Source organism: Diadema setosum, chromosome 18 (assembly GCF_964275005.1).
Source record: "Diadema setosum chromosome 18, eeDiaSeto1, whole genome shotgun sequence".
Lineage (NCBI taxonomy): Eukaryota > Metazoa > Echinodermata > Echinoidea > Diadematoida > Diadematidae > Diadema > Diadema setosum.
This window is the reverse complement of record NC_092702.1, coordinates 26,979,155-27,003,825: the sequence shown is the minus strand read 5'-3', so window position 1 is coordinate 27,003,825 and position 24,671 is coordinate 26,979,155. Positions and strand designations below refer to the sequence as shown.

At 39.3% G+C, this 24,671-nt stretch overlaps 2 protein-coding genes across 3 annotated transcripts in view; one reads left to right on the top strand and one right to left on the bottom strand.

Moving 5' to 3' along the window:
- LOC140242027 (dynactin subunit 1-like) overlaps nt 1-2,105 on the top strand; it is a 66,024-nt gene extending 63,919 nt beyond the window's left edge. For both annotated transcript variants that reach the window (XM_072321773.1, XM_072321772.1), the window contains 2 exons: nt 808-903; nt 1,195-2,105. In XM_072321773.1, the coding sequence (XP_072177874.1) occupies nt 808-903; nt 1,195-1,335 (237 nt within the window). In that variant the 3' untranslated portion in view covers nt 1,336-2,105. The remainder of the gene's footprint in view (nt 1-807; nt 904-1,194) is intronic.
- An 11,160-nt stretch (nt 2,106-13,265) lies between these two features.
- Nucleotides 13,266-24,671, bottom strand: part of LOC140241668 (adhesion G protein-coupled receptor A3-like) — a 159,825-nt gene continuing 148,419 nt past the window's right edge. Inside the window, exons 13-19 of the mRNA XM_072321411.1 lie at nt 24,118-24,355; nt 23,708-23,812; nt 23,205-23,308; nt 20,177-20,313; nt 18,804-19,093; nt 17,676-17,748; nt 13,266-15,915 (exon numbers count right to left, since the gene is read on the bottom strand). Coding sequence (XP_072177512.1) covers nt 14,292-15,915; nt 17,676-17,748; nt 18,804-19,093; nt 20,177-20,313; nt 23,205-23,308; nt 23,708-23,812; nt 24,118-24,355 — 2,571 coding nt within the window. The 3' untranslated portion in view covers nt 13,266-14,291. The remainder of the gene's footprint in view (nt 15,916-17,675; nt 17,749-18,803; nt 19,094-20,176; nt 20,314-23,204; nt 23,309-23,707; nt 23,813-24,117; nt 24,356-24,671) is intronic.

The following is a 24,671-nucleotide window of genomic DNA, read 5'->3' as shown; positions in this document are numbered from 1 at the left end:
ACGAAATGCATAAGAAATTGTGAGAACATGACATCGTCAACTTGCTGATCTGAATATTTGTAAGGACGTCTCCACCAATACTTTACCTTCCCTTTAACTACACATGAATATATTAACCCTGATCTCCACATGATTGCGATGTGCATGCATACATTTCTCTGTTCATTACTGTACTATGCTAATTAAATCACTCATGAAATTGTCGGGTAGTCCTGAAGTGGGAAAAATCAAGAATCACAAAATATAATAGTGTATACAATTATTCTTCAAATGAGACTCCTTGCATTGGAATACTTGGCCATATAGATACACATCCCAACATCTTGTCTGGTAGAGACCGTTTTGGAGGTTAGCTTGTGATGCGACTGAACACCTGTATGCTTCTGTTAATTTATTTTTTTTTTAATGAAGAATTGATAAAATATAACAACAGCGATTTTGAGGTTTGCTGTTTTTAAGTCAGCTGATATAATTTTTTGTTTCTTCTGAAATCAATATTAATGGAGAAAAGACTTTCCAACATTCACTTGATATAAATTGTGTAATCATTTCATTCATGTCCTTCATTGATACTTCAAATACCATATTTCAACACACTACCAGTATAAATGTTTGCTAGATTTTCTATTTAATCCAGCCTGTTGTTATAATTCTAATCTGTATTTTTGGTCTACCTTATTGTATCTTGCCACTAGTGCGACCTGCACTAAGTGCTCATGTCACAAGGACACATAGTGCATTTATCTGATCCACTGATAATTCAAGTCTATGGATTGTTTGTTTGTTTTTGATGTATGTGTGTGATAGTTGCGACGAGAGGTGCAGAATCTGACGTCATCTCAGAGACCGGGGGCCAAGGTGTCGTCTGCTTTCAGCCAGTTCACCTCCACAGAGTTCTCCAAGGTATTTGAAAACTCTTTAATCTCTACAGTCAGTGTTTGTGTATAGACAGACACATTTTAGGCAAAGTAAATTCATGTTATGGGTGGACAAACCTGGGGGGGGGGGGGGGGGGGGGTGGTGGGGGGTTGCATGATAGTGAACAGCCCAGAATTTTGAAGTGCCCCCTAAAAAAAACGTGTTGATTAAAATGAAAAAAAGATCTAATTTGCTGAGTGCAGCTTTAATCTCATCTTCATATCTTGAATAGCAAGTATTTTAGTGTTCTCTCTATCCATTACTATCCTCTTCTAGGTCCAACAGGAGAAAGTGGAAGCTCCTAGCCTTGGACGGGTCTACATTCCACTGGTTGCCGGGCAACAGGCAGCGTCCTACGACATATGTCTCCAACCCTCGCAATTACGGCAGCTGTATGCCAGAGTTGTAGCCACATAAAAATCTTAAGACTATCTCATCTGCATGATTAATGAAGTCACAATGTTAAACAGTAATTCATACTAGTATCTTATGCTACAACCTGTATGTGCTTTGGAATCATATTATATGAGTGCATGCTTTGTGTTAAGTGCAGTGTAAGATGAGTATTTAAACTGAATTGTTAAACCTTTTCAGTGTAGATGTATTGTGTATGAAAGGTGTAAACTGTTGGTACTGAAGTTTCCCACAGAGTCACTCTCACGCTATTCCCACGTACAATGTATGTCTGAGAAGATCACATAATCATACAATGCTTGGGTTCACATACATTTAACACTATAAACAGCAGAAGGAATCCTACGCTGATAGTGATAGTTGATATCATGTTGGTTTAATAGTGTTTTCTGTCAAAATGAAGATGACATACCCCTTCTGTACAATATATTGTCGGTGTAGTGTTGCTCTACACTTTATGGTTGAAAAAAAAAAAGACCTAGAAAAAGAGAGGAAAACTGTATACACAATATATTGCTTGGTACTTGTATATCTGTTACCACGATTTCTGCAGGTCAAGCTATAATTTGTGAAATTAACAATTTGCTAAAAAATTGCTTCCAATACCAGAAATAATTGTATATGATCCTCTCCAAGATGAGAAAAATGCTAACATTTCTTGTGAAAAGTGATATTTCTTTCTCATTCTATCATTGGGCAATCACAAATTCTGCCACTCATGAAATTGTTTTACAAGTCTTAATTTGCAAAATACAAAACTAATGCAATATATGGTATATGTGACCGTGCACCTCAAAACGAACATAAAGTCGCACACACTGATTTTGCGTGAGGACTGAAAACAAGTGAAATGGGTCAACCTAGCCGAACTTGACTTTTTCATATTTTCTAAAAGAGCAGGTCGTCGTTTACATTATGCTAAAATTTGGTGTCATAAAACGGGCAGGAAAGTGTGTTTTTTAGCAGTTTATCTCGAACATTTTTGATAGAATAGTGTGATTAGGTGTGTCTTCAGAATCCCTTTTTCATTTCTGAAAAACCTTGTCCACACTCTTCACTTTCAACTCTAATGACTTTTGAAAGGATAGTGCTACTGCTTTGAAAGTTGGCATCAATTATGGACAGAATGTGTTAATGAGGCATGCTTAATTTCAGTTTAATCTGATAATCCCTTCATTGTTGTTACTCCAGTGGTTTACTTCCTGTTTTTTGTCCCATTCATCGCATAGCCAGCACGGTTTGGTAAAGATTAAGCGCTTGAATAGACACTGTACTTCAGAGCCTCGTTTCTCAGTTCACACTTTTTCTGAGGTTGTGCTTTCTTTCCAATGTTTAGATAGGTTAGGAGAGTCCATTTGATTTGAGTTATACATCATTTTAAAGCTTAAAGTCTGCTCTTTTAGAATATGGTCTTAACTTAAAATTCATGTCTGGCGACTTTTTGTTTGTTTTGAGGTGCACTGTCACATATATAGTATGCACATCCAAGTAACAAAAAACAATGTCAACAACACAGTTCTGTTGATTAGAATATAAGTTGATTAGAACAGTTTCTCATCTCCTACAAAATTGACTTGGCCCTACAAAATATTGTGGTGTAAGCATCACAACGCCATATTCACTTGGAGGCTGAAATCATTTGATAGATAAAAAAAAACGTCGGCATTTTAGGGAATCTATCATGAAATACAATTGTACGTTGATGTTAGTGTGAATGCCCACTACCCGTACTTGCCTCTGTGTAAATCTGCTATGTACTGAAAAGGTATGTGTATGTGTCTAAAACAAAACTGCTGTTCAAAGTGGTAATATAAGAGCCGATATAAAGGATCTGCATGCTTTAGAATAGTCACTTTATGGCATAATTTAAAATGCGTTTATGTGATAAGAAATGAACAATTGTTAAAAGACACTTCTATATGATATATAAGAGCTAATATAAAGGATCTGCATGCTTTAGAATAGTCACTTTATAGCTGCACAATTTAAAACAGGTTTATGTGATAAGAAATGAATTGTTGTTAAAAGAGACTTCCATGTGAACTTTTGACAGAAATTGTAAGTAAATGAGGCAATGTTGTTTACATAGAGAAGATTTAGAGACAAATGCTTAAACATTATCACTAGTAAAGTACAACTTGCTTAGTGTTTAATTTTTTTTTTCTCCACTCTACAAAGAAGGCAGTTTCACTATAAACTTAGTGATTTGTGTATAATTAATCACAGCAGTCTTTTAGAAAAGCTAACCAGATAATGCTTTCTGTGTTTTGAGGGTGTGAAAAATCCCCCACAGGCAACAGCCAGATCAGTTTGAGACATCTTTGCGTATGCCTAAAAAATGTGCAAAGGTATGATTTATTTTGGTTTTGAAGTTTGAATTGTGCATGTCAAACATATCTATCAATACATGTGTTGTTGAGGTGTAAGAAATATGAAATACACCGTACATGCACATTACATGTCTTGCCACAGAAGAAGAAAGTCTTCTAGGAGTATGGCATTCAAATATGTATTGTTAAGACACATGGTAAGTGTTAAATCGGTAATGCTTGATACCAAGTCAACTTTCATCTATTCACAGTACATTCCAGGGGCGGATCCAGGAATTCCGTAAAGAGGGGGCGCGTTTACAAAATTAAAGGGGCGGCGCACGCTCCCCTCCCCCCATTTTTTTCTTTTTATTTCTTCTGTTTCAACAAAAAAATAAAGGGGGGCGTGCGCCGGTTGCAGTCCTCCCTGGATCCGCCACTGCATTCTGTTATTTGCAGAATGGGTCTAACTTTATCTCTTTCTAAGAGGGAAATATTCTGATCAAGTTGATTACAGTGCAAGGTTGGTTGTTAGGTGCATGAGTGTAACATAAAAATCTAACAGTGTCATGACAGTACATGTAGTTTGGCCCCTAAATATTAGGGCTATTCACACTGCTGTACAAGTCTAGATGTACAGCTGTATTTAACAACCCACCCCTTCCAGGAATATATCATGTGGTTTATAACTTGTGATGTCATCCTATTTATAAGATTATGTCGTCCTGTTGAGTCGCATCTGCAGCGACTCCAACCCAAAGCACCTTCTGATCTGGAGATTCTCCCGCCTGAAACCCCTAGCAAACGGGAGACTCCAACTTGATGTGTGCGAAGTTCCTAGGATTCTAGATGCTCTCTTGTGCTATCTAAGGCTTATTTTTTCAACATATGATAGAAATAAGTAAGAAATCCCTTCCAACGGGAGACAAAGAGCCAGGGCGGGAGAAATTAGATCTCAAACGGGAGAATGGGAGATTTTGCAAAAATGGGTTTTCGGCAGGAGATCTCCCGTCGAAAACGGGAGAGTTGGAGTCTCTGCATCTGTAATGGAGATTACGCAGTGTAACTTGAAATAGACATGTGACCCTATCAATCGCATTGTTTACCCTGTGCCATGAACTGCATTAAAGTGTGACTGCCTACAGTCAGTGCTATAAGTCCAATGCGTACTGTGTACTTGCATTGCTTCTGAAATGTCTGTGATAAAATGAAGGAAACTACATTTGTATGTAAGGTCTCCTGACATTTGGTACATGTTCACTTTTGCTGACATGAATACATGAATAGGTCTACAAATCACATGACTGATAATATTTTGATCAAGATATGTATTACCAAATTTGTATAATTTAATTTTTTATTTTCTCTGCACCCACTAATGCTCTGCCCCTACAATAACAACCCTCTTGCTTTTGTGATGTCATCAACAGTAAAGTCGGGTGAAATAAGCATTGCGATGCATAATGTTACACACCTTCGCTTGTTAATGTACAATCTCACAATAGAAAGACATGTCCCATAGAAGAACCTCTCATGTAGGATAGTCATTGCTACCTAGAAAATTTTCCAGGATTGAGTGTGGCAAGAAAAGGTGTGGAAGTGTATTGTATGAAACTTGTCTTGCTATTGTGAGCTGGTACACCATGGTTAAAGCAAGGTGCACACTGTTAGGTACTATTCTGCTTTACTTCACCTGACTTTCCTGTTGATGACATCACAAGAGGCGAGAAAGATTTTTGAGGGGTGGAGCATAATCAGTATGTGCAGAAAAGTGATTAAAGACATTTGATGCATATACATCTGTATTTCAATTGAACAATTTCTAAATTTGTGATGTGAAAATCTAATCACATCAGCAGAAGCCATCATGGACACAGGACCAGAATTAGATTCCAGGGGGGCCTTTAAGGGTGTAGTAGAACCCTCTGGTTCAATTCATGTGCCACATGTGTGCTATTAAAAACTGAATGCCTATTTCACGTTTACCTCCTAAGTTGGCAACCTGTTGGAGGTTTAGAGGTTTGTGACTCCTGGAAAAGATGCAGACTACTGAATACTGTAAAAGTGGCTATATTTGCGCGATTAATTTTTCGCGCTTGGCAGGGTGAGAAGAGTTTTGTGTGTTTTTAATTCCGCGGAATCAAGACACCAAGTACAGGAACATACGGCAAGCAAAGATATTCGCGTGCTTTTATTTTCGCGCTGGTTTCTGGTTGCGCGAAAATTTCAACACCGCGAAAATTTCCACTTTTACAGTAGCAGGTGAAATATTGACACTACGTATATCCCTTCTCGCATTAAACTTTTTTTTTGTTTTATATTATTTTTTATTTGAGTTTCATTCAATATCAAATCCATATTAACAATGAAATTAATCTTACCAACAACAAACAAGAGACCCGCGGGTCTAGCGCTCACCTGAGTATCGCAAGTTCACATTTCAAGCAGTCACTAATCTAAATTATTCACAGCTCTACTAAAATTTCACCAGGCATTCTCAAGTAGAAGATGAAAATGTATAATAAAAAAAAAGGGCCCCAATTTTTTAAGATTCCTTAATTTGGGGGGGGGGGGGGAATTGGGGCCCCCTGGGGCCCTCTGGGTGGGACATGGTGCCCATTTTGATAAATTGAGATCCTGACCCCCTAGGGATGCTACATGTACCTGCCAAGTTTGACAAAAAATCCATCATGAGGTTTTCAGGAAGAAGATGAAAATGTACAATTCAGGCCCCCATTTGGACCTTCCCAACCCCCCCCCCCCCACCCCCAAGAGGGGCACCCCTGGATCTGCTATGAACAAACTTGAAACTACAGGCATTAATGTACACACTCATAGTATTATCTTAGCTCTATAACTTCTGATTCTAGAGAAGATTTTTAAAGATTTCTTCATTTTGGGGGGTTTCGGGCCCCCTGGGGGCCCCCTGGGTGGGGCATGGTGCCCATTTTAACAAATTGAGATCCTAACCCCCTAGGGATGCTACCTGCCAAGTTTGGTGAAAATGGGTCATGGGGTTCTCAAGAAGATGAAAATGTACAATTTAGGCCCCATTAGGACCACTCCCCACCCCCCTCCCCTGGGTCCCAAGGGGGACACCCCTGATTCTGCCATGAACAAACTTGAAACTACAGTCATCAATGTACTAACTCATAGTATTAACTTAGCTCTATCACTTCTGGTTCTAGAGAAGAAGATTTTTACAGATTCCTTAATTTTGGGGGGTTTGGGCCCCCCTGGGGGCCCCCTGGGTGGGGCATGGTGCCCATTTTAACAAATTGAGTTCCTAACCCCCTAGGGATGCTACCTGCCAAGTTTGATGGAAATCGGTCTTGGGGTTTTCAAGAAGAAGATGAAAATGTAAAAAGTTTACGCACGACGGACGACGCACGACGCACGCCGGACGAAGGGCGATCGCAATAGCTCACTTGAGCCTTTGGCTCAGGTGAGCTAAAAAAAGCTGTATTCTTCTTTCTTGTGCTGCTGAATCATTTTTCAAGCATACAGTACAATATATTTGGTTTTTTTTCCAAATCATACCATGTTTTTATAAGAAAAATGACATGAAATTCTGCATAACTCTCAGAAAAAAGCTATTTTGATCAGCCTAATCAAGCCAATCCAAATGTGCCTTATTACACACCTACCCAAAAAGAAATTGTGCTACTAAATCACTTTTTTTTTAACATAGCTTCCTTATTTTCTTTTCTTTTTTTTGCAGAGCACACGCTATATACATAAATATATCAGATTAAATAAATATATCAAATTAAACACACACACACACACACACACACACACACACACACACATACATACACACAAACACAGAGGAATGTGCATAATAGGTATCAAGAGATGACGAAAAAGGTAAAATAAAAAGACAAACAAAACACTGATTGGTCTCTTAATCTTTGTATCTCCGGTGTTTGTGTTTTTTGTTTTCCTGTTTATTTACAAATGACAATATTTACACATGGAACACTTTGTACAAAGAAGTTATTGATTCTCTCTACAAGGACAGAAGTCATGAAATACATGCACCTCTGCAACATCTTTGTTCGCTTGAATTTTCAGCCAAACTAGTCCTAAAAGTTTTCTGTACATGCATACAATTCACGCGAAACCCTAAGCTACGCAGGGTAATGCAACCATTTGTATTATTTTGCTCTTTCCTATGATTGATACAGATCTAGTCCACTATTACATATCTCTCATACACCTTCTCAATCATACAAAAGCTATGGACAAATAAATTGTACCAAACCTAGGAAAATTGTGACATTCAGATCACAGCACATGATTCGCCATCAACAAGTATAAATACAAAAAAAAAAAAAATGTTCAGGAAAAGAAAAAAGATAAACATCTAAAATACTGCAGAAAAGTACTGAAAACTCTTCATTGAATACAACACATGATCCTTTTGAAAATGGGATAGGTCAAAAGAAGTCTTTGAATTACCCTAGAATGGAAAACATTTTGCTGCTTGACAGATCGTCTTTTCACAAGTCCAATTTAGACATACAGACATAATTCTCTAGAATCCACATCAAATTTTTTGTTCCTTTCCTTTTAAAGTTCCAAAGGCTTTCCTTATTCAACCCTTGCACCTATTTACTCTTGATATTTTGAAGGGACATTCCAGATGATTTATATAACTTCATATCAGGTAGTACATAGATAGTGCCATGTATAGATTTGCAGAATTTATTGTGGTCCTTGAGTAGATAAACCAATACCCTAAAAACTGAAAACGATATGCACTGAACAAGGATATGATATAGGAGGCACATATTCCAGTCATGTAGCAATGCAATTCCATCACAATACCACTTGCTCAACAAGTCTGCCTGTGTGGAATACATGCTAGACAGAAAAATCTGTCTGTCTAGAGGAGTCTTTTACCATATTCTTTTTTTTCTTTTTTTTACTTTTATGGCTCTCCTCCGTAGAGGATGGGATTACGTGAAGCCAGACGCAGTCTCCGCGGAACATACCTCCGACGGCCAGATACGGACTGATCTTCTGGTCAAAATTCATGCATACTTTCTTCTTTTGCTCTGCCTCCTTAAGCACCCAATCATGCCACATTCCATTCACTAAAAAGTCTGAATCTCTGTACCCAGTTTAACCAATTTATAGATGTTAAATTGCAAAAGTCTGAAAATCACCTGGAAGTCTCTTTAAGGCTACTGGAAAACCCTCTTACTCAGTAGACAATGATTAGAAAGTAAATGAGCATTTTCATTTCATTTTCAATTGTTATGTTTCTGCTCATCTTTATAATCTGATGGTTGTTTGAGCAGAACTCTGACCATACACCATTATTTGAACATCTCATGGGACATCTTCAGATATTATAACATTTTGCTGGACTATGGGAGGGATTTTTGAATGGGAACTACCACCTGTACTTGGCATAACCCTAGACCACTGTGGCAGTAAAAATGGCCATATGCTACCGAGTTCACCTCCGCTACCTAATGCAATCTACTCAGACTACAAGGGAATACACACTGTATCTGTAGACTGGGGAAATCATCACTTATGCTCTACTCTTTCAATAAGGTATTACAATTTGAATACCAAGAATACAAAACTGAGAGACTACTATGACTGGTACAAAAAAGTTTGATGTCTCACTTGAAATGAGTGTATAAAAAACGAAAACACAAGCTTTACATATATTCACGACCAAACAAATAAAAACCTGAGTGATGTCAAGTATAGAAGTATAGACAACTGGATGAAATAAAACTGATTTAAAAAAAAAAAATTCTTCAAATAATGGAGTTTCTTTTCTAAAACTGTTGAAGACATTTGACAGAAGACATTGCAGATGCTTATGAAGACCCTTTTTTTCAGAAAACTCAAAAAGTATATGGAGACCAGAAGGTTTTTTTAAAGGATTTCTAACACTAGACAAACTACGCTGCTCCGGTTTGCATTTTCCACAGGGGTGCTCCAAAATTATCCCAGCGTTGCCAGGCACCCCTTCACTCATAAACCTGGGTCACAAGAGGGATGCAAGTCAGTTATTATATGAACCTGTGATATCCTGCCTAGACTCTAGAACCGACACGTAATCCACTAGGCCACGGTGATCCAAAAGATAGTGTGCTCCAAAAGATAGCCAATCTGTATGTCTTTATCCGTACTGTGGGATAGTGCATCACATTTTCCAAGCAAAGCTGGAATAAGATTGTGAGTAATCCCTCAATTAAACAGAAATTACAATCAGACAATACAACTGTATAATGAATTACGTTGGAAAAAAAAATACAATCATGATAGTAATAATGATGGCGATGATGATGATTATGATGAAAATAACATTAATGATAATAATAATAATAATAATAATAATAATAATAATAATAATAATAATAATAATAATAATAATAATAATAATAATAATAATAATAATAATAATAATAATAATGATAATAATGATAATAATAATAATAATAATAATAATAATAATAATAATAATAATGATAATAATAATAATAATAATAATAACAATAATACTACTACTACTACTACTACTACTACTAATAATAATAATAATGATAATAATAATGACAATAACAATTATAATAATAATGATAATAATAATTATAATTATAACAATAATAATAATAATAACAACAACAACAACAACAATAATAATAAGAGTAATAATAATAATATCAATAATAATGCTACAAAATGTAGATGCTCTCAGTAAAGGAAAGAAAGGCTATTTGGCATATCTCCACACCACATTCTTCAAAGGTTTACAGACATCACAACAAACATGCAATTGGTCTAATACTACTGTTTGTATTATGTACATTTGACGCTTATGCACTGCACATTTTGTTTTGTTTTTTGTGGCACCAAAGAAGATACCCTGGTGTACAAAAAAAAAATATGGACATAGTATGATGACAATTTTCTCCTTTATAATAGGTGCTCACACATCCTATACTATACACATCACATACACAAAAAAATTGTCATTCTTCTCTATTATACTCTTGAAATGTGATGCACAGAATGACGTGGTAACGTTATTTACAAAGGCAAATCAAATCTTGGCAAACGAAAAGAGCACCTATCCACACATATGTCCAGTCACTGACAGAGAACATGAATGTAAAGTGTATGCGGACATGCATAACATGTCACGCTTTGATGCTTACTGCACTGTACGATAAAAGCTGTCATTTGGCAAAATTTACAACTGGCAGTAACAGTTTGGTTTTGTGTTTGTCTGCAAATTTTCAGACTAAAAATTTCTGAAGAGTCAATGGAAAAATCTAGTACTTGGTAATAAAAAGCTCATAGCACAGTAAAAAAAAAAAAAAAAAAAGTTGTGAATAAAAAGGAGTGCAAACAAAGTACAACCTGCACAAAGTAGTCACTGTTTGAATTTGAATACTGAAAACATTTGAAGTGTACATAGAGATATAACCTATCAATGGGGCAAGTACATTTTAGTCATATCTGCTGCAGATTGTTCACACTTTGCAGACGATTGAGCAAAGGAAGTTACACTGTGACCAAGAGAAAGAAATGGTGCTTTACTGAGTGAATGCTATCAGGTTCACAAAAGTGTACCAGTCTGTTTTGTTTTGTTTTTATTTCATACAGTCCACATTACAACATCACTTCTCTGAAGCTGCATGATTGTTTGTTTGCGTTTTGATAAAAAAAAATTCAAAATTCAAGGCTTAACTTCTTTTTCTTTTTCTTACAATTATGTGAAAGAAGACATCAACGTAATATTAAAACCAAGAGAAGTTAGGTAATAGGCAAGAGAACCAAGCGAGCACTAATATTGACACAGCTCTACTGATATAGCGTAGCAATAACCACAAAACATAAATGTTGACATTAAATAAGTTGCAAGATTGTGTGCTTTTTGTCACATTCACTACTCAAAATGATCGAGAATACAAGTCCAACCAGTCAGAATACAAACGAAACAAGGTTTAATCCCAAAATACTGTTTTCATGGTCAACACTCTACTGGTACTTTTACAACTACTGCCTAACATACACTCTCTGTACACATTTGGCCCCTTTGCATTGAAAACAAAAACAAAACGTTTGTTTTTTGTGCACTTCAAACTCTGTGTTCCATTAACACAACTACATCAATACATACACACGTTAGCATGCCAGGTCACTATACAATTATGTAAAACGTGCCGTTCTGACATGAGCATTGAATACACAATATCAATATCATACTTTTTACTGTGGTGCTAAAACAGAGATATTGAGGTGAAAAAAATAAAATTGCACTTTTTACCCTGAAATTTCACAAAAGGAAATTTTTGGAAAACACGGGGCAGTTTCTTATGACTGCAAAGCTGATATTCACCCCTTACTGTGCCAGGGACTTTGGACAGTTTATTATGTACAACACTATGATGTCTGATGTGCTAATCAGCACTCAAAGCACCCAAGGGATTAATAGCTACAAGCTAATAGCTCTCAGAGTATCAGGAAGGATCATAACAAGGTCCCAGTGACCTATACTTGTTGCGCTCTCTTTCTTTTCATCCTTTTGAACAAATGCCTGTAAAATGGGAGTGCAGTGTGATCTCTTTTTTCTTTTCTTTTTTCCAATCTAAAACATCAGAGGTTTACAATGTATTCTCTATGTTTGGTGTAAACATTTGAATGTATACCAGAGTACTGTCCAACATGGAGAGCTCCACTAACCAGTAATATCGTACAAGCAATACAATTTTTATCTTTTTCTCTTTCTCCTTCTGGTGTATTTCCTTCACATAGAGTTTTATTTTTGCAAGTTCAATCAGCTATCAAGATGTGAATGTGACTACCCTTCCTCTAAAAAGAAAGAGAAAATACTCTACAGGAAGAGACTTTGCAGGAAGAGGCAGGGAAGTTTGGTATCAGAATAGTTGTAAACTTGAAAGCGCAGTGAGTGCATATGGAAACTACAGTATTTGAAGTATACAGTGGATAAACTCTCCTCAACCAAACATAAATAAGGCCCTCGCTCTCTCTTAAGGATAGGGAAAAGAACATGTACTTTGCTATAGAACTGGTTCATTATTTTATCTTTGTTTTGTTCTACTGCGTTTTATTCTTTGAATTGTAACTGACAGGCACAAACATACATTATCACGATGGATTCGGAATGATTTGTACCAAGACAAAAAGAGAAAGACAATTCGTCTCATCTAAAGGGCATTAGCACATTCCCCTGCCTTGTACAAAGTGGATCTCTCACAATACATGGCCAAAACAGTCGTTGCGTTGAGTTGTTCATAAAATCAGACCAAAAACATGAGTAGCACAAAAATGCTGCATACTGTATACACTGATTATTTTCACAAGGTTTTTATTTTCGTGATTTGTGCGAGTCGGGGGCTATTTGCGAATTTAAAACGAGTGAAAATATTGACTCTCATCCTGACATGAATGTGACATACACACATACATTTCTCTGTTCATTACTGTACTACACAATCCTGAATTTTACTACATGCCAAATTGTCGGGAAGTCCCGATTCACAAAAAATTGTACTCGCTAAATATATGGCGCGTGCAGTAAAAGCTGTCAATAGAATACCGTATGTGTTCATACTCTAATGATTTTGAATACTGCTTATATTCAAGGCATACTCCTTTTGCACAAGCAGCAGCTTTCCTTAGCTTTATTCAGGTAAAACGACTGGCACAAAAGACTAAACTCTTGCGCTGGGAGCAAACTACCCATGTGAATACAACCTAAATTCCTGCAGGCAATTGTAGGTGTGTACATGTACACTCATGCCAATAGTCTGTAAAACGAGGCGTAACACAGGTAATGGACGGTATAGTGAGCCGAAAACAGGAATAGTTCTTTGGGAAATTATCGATCAAACCAATTCCCAGGGCATTGCAAGCACACGATCTCAGAGGAAGAATTATGCAATGATTCACTTCTGTCAATGTCAGCTAGCTCAAATAAATTGAAACATTTTCTAATAGGATATGTCTGAATCTCTTTTTTCTTCAGCTGTATCATGCATGATGGAGATGTCCTGTGATAATGAAATTACTGTACCCAGCTGTCAATTAAGTTCAGCAGATTGCAATGCACACATTCTATGAGTAAAAGAAAGTGATAATTTTGTCCGTACCTTACATAAATCATCTACCATGATGATGCTCCTGTAGGATTCATCTCCTCCAGTTTTTGTGTTTGTTGACCATCCTGTACCACCACAACAGGTTGCACAATCAATAATTGAGGCTAGTTACCATGCCAATAGTGTTTGGTGCACACAGAATGAATGTTGAACCCTCTTGATTCAAGATTTTTTGGCATTCACAGTTGACATTATTCGACAATGGACTATTCAACAAGAAGTAAATACTTTAGCAGCTCATGAGAACAATGAGCCTTTAATATATCATTTATGATACATATCATTCATAAATCACAATTTGTCTCACAGCTCAATTCTTCATGATAATGAGTGAGTCATGCTGAAGAATCATTACATAAAGCAATATCAATTTCGATCAGAACATGATTGAACAAAATTATTTTCCCTTCAATTTTTTGTTGTTGTTCACCACATGAGTCATGTACCAGCGCACTGAAAGTTTTTGAAGGACAAGTTGGCCAGGGAAGAATCAAACACTTGTTTCCCGCTTGTCACCCCCCAGCGCACTCTGTGACACCTGGAAGTCTTTGGAGGAGAGCACTCTGCTATGTTCTGATTCGCTGCAATTGGCAGTCTCCTCCCCAAACTGTCTGCTTCCGCCAATCAGAGACTGGTTCTCAGGCAGGGTGGAAGCCTCCTCATAGGTGGGAGGCTTTGGAGTCCTTTCCAAGAGAGGGTTGGCTTCCGCAGTGGGGTACTCTGCAATGTCCTCGTGACGCGGGGGTCTGTCACGGCCCGAACTCTTTGACAGCGACCCCTTCCGCGACTCGTCTCGCGACATCTGCTTCCTGCGACTTATGCTGCCGTCTTGGGGGCAGTCTATGTAATGATGCTTGACAGGCTGCGGTTGGACGAACCCTGTCCTGTCTCGCGAAAAGCGGTCACTGGACGCCGTGCTCCGTGGAAGCGAGTTCTCCCTGAGGGCGTCCCACGACTGCGTGGTGCAGAGCGCCTCCGGCTGCGAGTTGATCCCCAGCCCAGAGTGGCTGCTGTGGAGTTCTTGGGCGAGGGGCACTGGGCGGGGGTGGCCGCCCATGTAGTGCATGTGTTGAGGTAAGTAGGGATTGCTGGAGGAGGGACTGTGGAGGGCGTGGTCCACATGATGGGTGTGGCTAATAGGAAAGCTGGAGGAACTCCCCGTACGCCCCGCTCCGTTGGCCAGGACTGGCATCATCTGCTGGCTGGACCCTGCCTCCTGGCCATCCCGCGAGAGTTGCGAGTATCGCGAATGTTTGTGGTTCTTCTGCCGGCTCCTGCCTTGCTTGTGGTACCTGTGCGGAGGGTAGCCATTGCTCCGGTGCTTGTCATATGTGTGCACCCTACCAGCATTGTCCTGGGTGCTACTGTCTATTGAGGCATCGGTGCCAGTGTTTGTGTGTGATGGCACATAGTTGCACTTGGAGGTAGTCTTTCGCGAGCCTGAAACGACAGATGGGTAAGAGTGATTGGTATTGTTGGATCGGTTGGTGACGTTGGAGTCCACACTACTGGCAGACTGTCTCCGCTGGACCACGTGCCCATTGTTCTGTGGTGCCGTAACCTGGGTTGACGTCACCGCCACCGTGTACTGGTCCTTGTGGATGCACCCACACGTTTTTTTCCAGTTGTATTTCACGTCGCTCCGCATCCCACAGTTGTAGACAAAGATGAAGAGGCCAAGCCCGACTGCTGAGCCACCGTACAAATAGCAGAAGAGAAGCATCAAGAAGCCATCCTGCGTGACGGCCAGAGCACCAAACGTCCACGTTCCCACAAACCCGAGGAGCATGAGCACCGCTGCCGTGATCTGTTTGGCAAACGTGTACTCGGAGTCCATCAGGCTGGACAGGCCCGACACGCCCGTCCGGTGGGTCATCACAGATTCGTTGTCCGTCCCTGGCTGTCGGTCGATGCCATTCTCCCCGCGGTGGCTCGATCCATCCTTCTGCTCTGAGGCGTGGTCGCGTAGCTCCAGGGCTTGCAGCTGGGCCAGCGAGGGCGCCCTGTTGATGTGCATGGAGGCCCACACAAACATCCCGCAGGTGAGGATCACCATGGCTGCAGCTATGCCAAAGAAGGCTGCGAGGCTCACTTTGAAGTCCACAATCCAGCAGCTGTCAGATAAAGAACACGAAATTTGTTTTTCAGTCCGCCAACTCCTTTACTTTGGTGCATCATTGCTTTTTGCTCCTTTTCATATTTACATGTTTCCAAGAATGGGCACTATTTAGATGAAAATTCTCTCACTAATAACTTTCACACACTTATATTTTGCTAATTCAATCCATGCAACTCTCATACACTATGTACATCTGGACCCTATTAAAGTGTTATGCAGTTACTGATCTCAATATTTTATTCCATGTAAAATACTGTTGAACAATAGGTTCATTCCAAAGTCAAACTGATGGGCAATTAAAAGCACTGCTCTTTTCCAAAATGGTGTCATGTACTTCAGATAGTCAACGAAGTCAAGGTCAACTGTCTGTATTGGTGCTTGGGAAACAAAACAAAAACTAGAAATGTCGCTATGGCGACTGATGCCTCCGCCATAATGCATGATTCTCCCAATAGGTGTATGGTACAATGCCTTCACAATGTGTTATGACAGTTTCACAAAATATTGAAATTACAGGTTTGTCAGAATTATCTTGAATTTTCACTTTCCTTGAACTAGGTTTGCTATAATTGTCTAAGAGTGCAGGTACCTGTATTTGGGGAATTGAGAATTTTTACTTGACTTCTGACCGACCCTTTTATAAGTTTATCCTTTGAGTAATTTTCAAGGTATGAAGAAAGAGTGTAATTACAGTATAAAACATATATTTTTTTTTTGCATTTAAATGTGGCCTTTGACCCTTAACCTTTGACCTTTGACCTTCTGGCTGGAAATTTCCCAGAGAATCTCCATTAGGGAATACATGTATATATCAAGTTTTAGTTTTAAAAATAATAATGCAAGCATTGCATATAATAGTATATGAGGGAAATAGTAAAATTTTGAGGAGTTGACCTTGACCTTTGACCCCCCCCTGACTATTGACCCATGACCCCTACATTCCCTAGAAAATCCCTGCCAGTCAGTACATGCGTATGTACCAAGTTCCATGAAGATACATTGAACCATTTGCAAGAAAAGTGAAATTGTGACATATTCACTTAACCTTTGACCTTACGACATGAAACTCTCTCTGGAGAATCTTCATGCAGTAGTACATGTCTACACTAAGTTTCAAGAAAATACCTTTGGGCATTGCATGGATATGGGGGAAATAGCAACATTTTTAGCATTTGACCTTGACCTTTTGACCTTTGACCTCTTGCCAATGTCACTAAAATCTACTCAACTAATTGCCCCACCATACATCATCCTTGGACCAAGTTTGGTGAAAGCTGCTTCATCCAGTTTTGAGTTATCACGTAAACAGATAAATTTTAGGATTTGACCTTGATTTTTGACCTTTGACCTCTGTCCAATTTCACTCAAAAACCAATCAAGTAATTGTCCTATCATACATCATCCTCAGACAAAGTTTGGTGAAATTTGCTGAATCTAGTCTTGAGTTATCACGTAAACAGATACAATTTAATGATTTGACCTCGACCTTTGACCTTTGACCTTTGGCCGATTTCACTCAAAATCTAATCAAGCAATTGCCCCATTATACTTTATACTTGACCAAGTTTGGTAAAATTCCAGTCAATATTACTCAAGTTATTGCGTAAACGAATGCGGACGGACGTACGGACGTACGGACGTACGTACGGACGGACAGACAACCCGAAAACATAATGCCTCCGGCACCACTTCGTGGCGGAGGCATAAAAAAGGGAAAGGAAAAGGAGAAAAGAAAGGAAATGAGAGTGAACTCACAATTCCTCTCCTCCATAGTTGCTCATGTCTTGAGATGCAGCGGCTGTAATTCCAACAATAATCATGGGAATACCTGTAATGTCAAAAGAAAGCAGTTTGAGTGTGGAGATGTGATTCTTGTACAAGAATTTGATAAGCAAACAAACCCAAATTACCTAAAAATCGCAACATCTCTGGTGCTGGAAAATGGGTACGCAAAAAGAGAGTACATCACGTACCTCACAGTCTTTCATCTTATTTCAGATCCTGTCTATTCATTCCATACAAAGAACACACAGACATCCAGTGAATGGAAGTTGATCCAGAGTAGGTCTTTTTTTATTTATGACAGGGCTTAAAGGGAATGGCTAGTAACTGATCAGTGGGAATCAGTGGGAATGCCGGGGGATGATTGTTCCAATCCTTGTGGGATTCATTCAAGAGTTGTGCTGAAAATTATTTGCTTCAGAATGGTCTCATATTCAAGTAATGTGCAGTTTAATGTTTCCAGGTTGGCATGCCTGTACAGTGACGGGGCGATCGTTAACGGCAGGTTAACATTAAACTGCACATTACTTGAATATGAGACCATTCTGAAGCAAATAATTTTCACACAACAATAGACATATAATGTACTCTTAAATGAATCCCACAAGGATTGGAACAATCATCCCCCAGCATTCCCACTGATCAGTTACTAGCCATCCCCTTTAATCATGTTTGCGCACTTATGACACTCCAAATCAACCCAAAGAAGCTCAACAATTTGATATTGAGTGCAATACAAGTTTGTATCTTTACTTGCAATCCTTCATTGAATTAATAAACCAATGAATCATGTTATATTACTAATTGAATAACGTAAATTAAAAACTCCTTATAACTCATCATACTACATTAAAAAGTAAATGCAGTGTTATCTAGATAACACTGATCTTATTCTTCGTCAACACCCTCTCCTTCAAAAACTCCTCCCCAAAGGGAAACTTGAAAAGAAAAACAATGCCTCCGTTACCCTTCAGGCGGAGGCATAAAAAAATAGATGTATATAAAGTACCAACCCTATTACAGACCAATACTTGAAAGAGCCATTACAAAGTACACACAACATTGGGTAACAGCCCACTTCAAACAATAAATGTAACTCACCCCAGCCGACAAAGTAGAACCGGAGGATGGGGCGGGGCGGAGGGGGCGTCTCACCGGGCGGCAAGGGGGGCCGGTTGCGGCGGACCAGCGCCTTGCGCAGGTTGTTGGCCTGGATGACCATCCACATGAGGGCGCAGACGGTGAAGTAGTGCAGGCCGACGCCCACCACCTGGCAGAAGCGAGGGGGCGAGGTGCGGTTGACTCCGCCCGTGTAGAAGACAGCCAGGAGCATGACGGCCAGACAGATGTTGATGAGGGAGTGCCGACACTTGCGCTTCATGCGGATGTTGCTGCAGGGAAGAGGAGCACGATGACCATGAAAGAAAATGGCCATATAACATCTGTGACATTTCCATGATGAATGTGTCACTATTAAAACAAATATGTTTAGGTTGAACTGTCTTACAATTTGTAACAAATTATGGTACTCAACACAAAAAAACTGGATTGTTTCCTTTTTGTATTCCGTATCTGTTACAATATGTATGACATTTATGTTAGCTTATGATATCTAACAATGCATTGCTGTATGTCAATCTTTCTCACTGGCACTCTGTGCATTGCACTCTTCCTACTTCACGCAAAAAGAACTCAATTTCTTAGTTGACCAAACAGAATCTAACAGAATGGAAGAACCAAGTCATGGACCTTGTATGTGTACTGAGGCAAATGGGATTCTATTCACATCTACCGGCAGTCAGTTGAGAGTCAGAGGAGACTTCCACAGAGTTTGGACAATGCTAATACCCTGGGGCCCGTTTCATAAAACTTGTCATCAGTGACAAGTTGTCATAGATGTGACAAGCTACTGAAATCCTTGCATCTGATTGGCGGAGAGAAAATTTGTCATAGAAATGTGGCAGTTGTCACTGATATCAAGTTTTATGAAACGGACCCTTGGTTTCTATCCAGTAAATCTGCTGTGACCCCTGACCTTTACAGAATTTCACTCAAAACATGATTTCTAATGTAACCACATGGCTCATGGGTGACAAGTCATGAAAATTAACCTACAGAAAAGCACTGCTAAGTTGGGCCTGGGAGAGGACAATGCAGATGCGGAGAATACATTCTGCAGTGTATCTTATATTAGAGGGACAAAATGCGCAACCAGCAAAAAGAACAATTGACAATGCCGTAACAAGTACAACTGGAATCATAATTCCCTGGAGAAGTATGCTAAGGGAGCATAATGAGGACAAAATTCCAATGTTGGAAACACAACAAGAACACACCACTACCACCAACAACAACAATAACAACAACAACAAAATGAACACAAACTTAGATATTTCTTGGCTTGGTGATCATCACCGACAAGGAGCACCTGCTCTGACCTCTCTTTTCTTCATGCGACCACTGCACAAAATTACCTGTGGAAACAGATGTACGTCAGCAGCGTGATGAAGAGGAGTAGGAGGAGGATGAAGCTGCCGATGTAGATGGCGGGGTGCAGGGTGGCCGTCATCCAGAAGCTCCCGATGTAGCGCTCATGGGGGTCACTGAAATCCTGCGATGAGGAAAGTAAGGAAGATAAGGTGAGAAGGAGATAATGACATGTCTGTATTTTTTTTATCCCAAAACGTTATCATCCTCTCACTTTGCGACAAGACTATAATGCTTCTTTGAGATGCTGAATCTTCATGGCAAGTTCATGAGGTGAGTCTGATATTGAAATTTAACCCTTTTGTAAGCTTTGGGTGCCCCATTGTCACAGACAACCTAATATCTTTATACACACTGTCCAAAGCCTAAACCAAAGGATTAGATTTAAAAACAAATGCTCTTGGCATGTGCATTACGACATTCACTCATGAAAAGTACGTAAGGAAGTTAAGACAAGGGATATTTATAACTGCACAGAATACATCATCTTAAACTTCCATATTCCAAATTCCACCCTGATGGTAATTTCCCAAGTATGATGCTGAGTCGGGATGGAGCGGACTGCAAATAATCAATGTACATGTGAACACAGCCAAGTACTATTTACTCAGCCTACTATACCTATAGCCTCAGAGGTTCTCATACTTTGTAAAATAAACAGTAAGATTGCAATGTTTCTTTCTGCAAAGAATGTGAACCCGTTGAGGATGAGTCCAGAGTATACTAGGACAAGCACCTATGGGAAATGCATAATCAAACCGTCATCAACGGGTTAAAAAAAAAACACAACAAAACTATGACTCCGTGCATTTGGAAAATCAGTAGGGTTTTGTCTCTGTGTGTGTGTGTGTGTGTGTGTGTGTGTGCGTGTGTGAGTGTAAAATAGAATAAGAAGGGATAGAGGCATTACATGGAGGCATTACACAAAGTTGATAACTCTCACTGTCGTGGTCAAGCACTGAACCCAAAGTTACCCCACGCCTGGCCCTCTTCAAACTGCCACACATTGGCATCAAGAGATCATAAAACATGAATTTAGCATTACCGATGTTTCACAACACGATGGAAGTCTAAAATATTCATTTCCCGCAGCTTGGTCGCCTGCCATTATCTTCATCAACAAAACATTTGTCAGTCATTAATTGAACTTCCATGCAGTAGCTTGAAGCTGAATTGTAGATTCAGGAAACCAAGGGGGAAACTGAAATTGCTTCGTTCCTATTCCCACACATTCATGTTTGTGTTGGTTTTGAATACATTGGAGCGATTTGTTCTTTTCTTTTCCTCCAAATCTGACGTGATTTCACTGGGTGTACACATACACATACATACACGTGTACACACATAAGGATAAAATGTATGAAATTGCGCACAATAAAGCACCATGATCAGAATTTGAGTTGTTTCTCTCCAAAACATTTTCACATGACAACAGTTCATCTTCGCCTAGAACGACTTATTGGAGCACTGCAATTCATTCCAACCAACATAATCAAAACCACATTATTGATGAGTTGTCAGATGCTGATAGAATTAAAATGTTTCCCAGGCAGCGTACATCAACGTGATAAGATATTAATGATTTCGCCGCAGGCAAAGGTATAAATAATTGATGATGGTTGTCACAGCTTCCCATCAGTAACTGATTTTGGATTTTTCTTTTTTCTCACAAAATTATTTCAGTGGTGATGATGGAGCCTAAAAGAATTGGTTTCAGACATCGACCATGTACAATAAAAACACATAAAAGTCCTATCTTCTGAGGTGATAGAGGTGTATGAATAAAACATGAGGATACACAAAGAGGTATAACTCTGAGACAGTGATTCATCATCGGTTATTAAAAATCACGAGGCACAGAAGTGTCGAAAAGCGGAGGGTACATCATCAACCATGTCTGAAATATTGAGCGAGCACGGAGCTGCTAGGCACGGGGCCCCCTTTCTAACACATCAAACATTCACGCTGGCTAAGCCTCGTCTCCTTAGAAGGGGCCTGGCTGCCATATTTTGGAGACCCTTATCAACACGGGGACACCCCGTAGTGTCCCCTAATATACAGTGCTGCCAAACACTTTTTATAATTGTCTTCATAAAATCACCGAAAATCACCAATACTAGGATTGAAATGGCTTTTGGAAGCTGCTACAAAAGAGACGATACATGCAGTTAATGAAAATCTGATCGCATGAGGCCAATCGAGTATTGTAGAATGCAATCTCTTCTACTGTCAGACTCCATGCCTTCTCATACAAGTTAATACATGAACCTCACAGGATTTCTCTCTGTTCACAGCACAAAATTTCAAATCCAGCATTAAAGTAAGCCTATTATTTCTGTTCAAGTACACTTTTTGATTGATATCCTGCACAAATGTGTGTTAGAGTATATGTGTGTGGAGGGGGGGGGGGGGAGGCAGAGAGGGGAGATATTAGCCAAGTCTTACTCATTAAAGGGACTGTACAGTTCTGGTTGAGGTGAGGATTTTAACGTTTTGCGAGATATTTAGAAACCACTTTATGAGATGTCAAAGAGCATGTAATTCTAAGGGGTATCAAAAGTTTATATGATGAAAATCGGTTTTGAAATGGCTGAGATATCAAAAAACAAGGTGAAACAAAGAGATCCTAATAAAAAACGTGGCCTGTCGCCTTTTATTGTTATCACTTTTTTTGATATCTCAGCCATTTGAAAACCAATTATCATCAAATAAACGCTGAATCCTTCTTCAAATTACATGCTCTTTCATATTGCACAAGAGGTTTCTCATTATCGCACTTATGTAGGGATGTTCAAAACATGAATCCCCACCTCAACCAGTACTGTACAGTCCCTTTAAGGTTGGATGTTCACATGTTTGTTGGTTGAAGCCACTGCAATTCTGTCCATACAATTGTGAAAGGATGTCAAGGCGGCATGTTGGTCATTGCAGCACTGAAGTGAGGATAAATGACACATAAACATCTCACAAACCGAAGGTATTACAGTATTCTGTCATTGTCACTTTTAGGCCTACCTTAAGGATGGCAAAGTTGGTGAGATGATTACACTGCACCGTCGTCATGTTGTCGGTCTCAAGGACGATCTTACAGCCGTCTGGCCTCCACTCACCGTAGGAATCTGGAGAGAGATGATGAATCAAGGGAAGTCACACAAGTCAAATAAATTTTGGGTTCTCCAGAGCTCAGTGGCAGTAACAACAGCTTTCATTAAAGTTCAGGGGCCTGTTTCATAAAGATCGAGCATAAGTTGCAAATCAATCACAAATTGCATTTCATTAACAACTTTGAGATCGATTGCAAGTAAGGCTCAATCTGCTGAAACATATGCCTGATTTTTCTTGAAATCAAGTAGTACCAGTGGCATACAACTGAGTTGTGTTATGTTTATCATTCTATTGTCTAATCTAAAATAAAGGATTCCCCTGTACAAGAAATGCAAATCACGTCATGAAAGGCCTCATATACGACACACAAATGCACATTAAATTGTAAACATGGCAGAAAATTCTGACCATACCTTTGCCAGTGAAATTCCAGTAAGCCGGGACTGCGCTGTGACCCTGCGACGTGGGTCTGAATGTTAGTGTCACTGGATCGGTCAGGTTGACAACATTGTAGTTATCTGTTCGAAAAAGAGAACGGGGAAAGAAACATGAAACAATCTGCCATTTTGCTCCCAACTGCAACTTGAAATTGCACATAAATCTTTACCCACTCATTTTATCATGCTACATGAGCCACCAGAGAAAAGTTAATTTGTGCAAGAAAATCAAAAGGGACAAATTTTTAACCACTGCCCATTAGCTTCCCTAATAAATCCTGCTGGAAGTATATCACTGATAAACTATTTTTTTTTTTTCAGCCATGTACTTTTTCTTATCTTCTTTTTCTTTTGTTATTTAAGTCACGCCCATTCGCAGCTCTCACCAATCTTGCTAGAGACCACCATGGAGGTGACCGCCCTGTCAGACATGACCATCTGGCCCTGCGCCGAGCGTTTGAGGGACGGGAAGAGACGGCCGTTCTTGTAGACAAAGAACTGGAGCACCACGCCCGGGCGAGTCGAGGAGGAGGAGGAGGAGGAGGAGGACAAACTGGATGCCCTTTGGCTTTGGGTGAGACCCTGGAAGATGGTTGGTGGAAGCCGGATGGAGGTTTCTATGGGCTGCCAAAGAGAGGGAGAAAGCGTAGTGAATAAAAGCTTTCAAAGTCACATGTAACCATGTCTGTTAAAACTAGCATTATGATGAAATGTTGCATTCTTTGTTAAATACCTGTATTTGTATTGCAATGCACTTTGAGTGCATAGGTGAAGTAGACACTGTCGGCTCACAAAATCCACAAAAATAAAATGACTGTAAAATACATGGCATAACCAGTACTTGAGGAAAGGTATTAGAAACTTGCTACAATATACACTGTATACGTTATTGTAAAGGCATATATTTTTGTGCATATGGTTGATAGAAAATGGTGCCAAA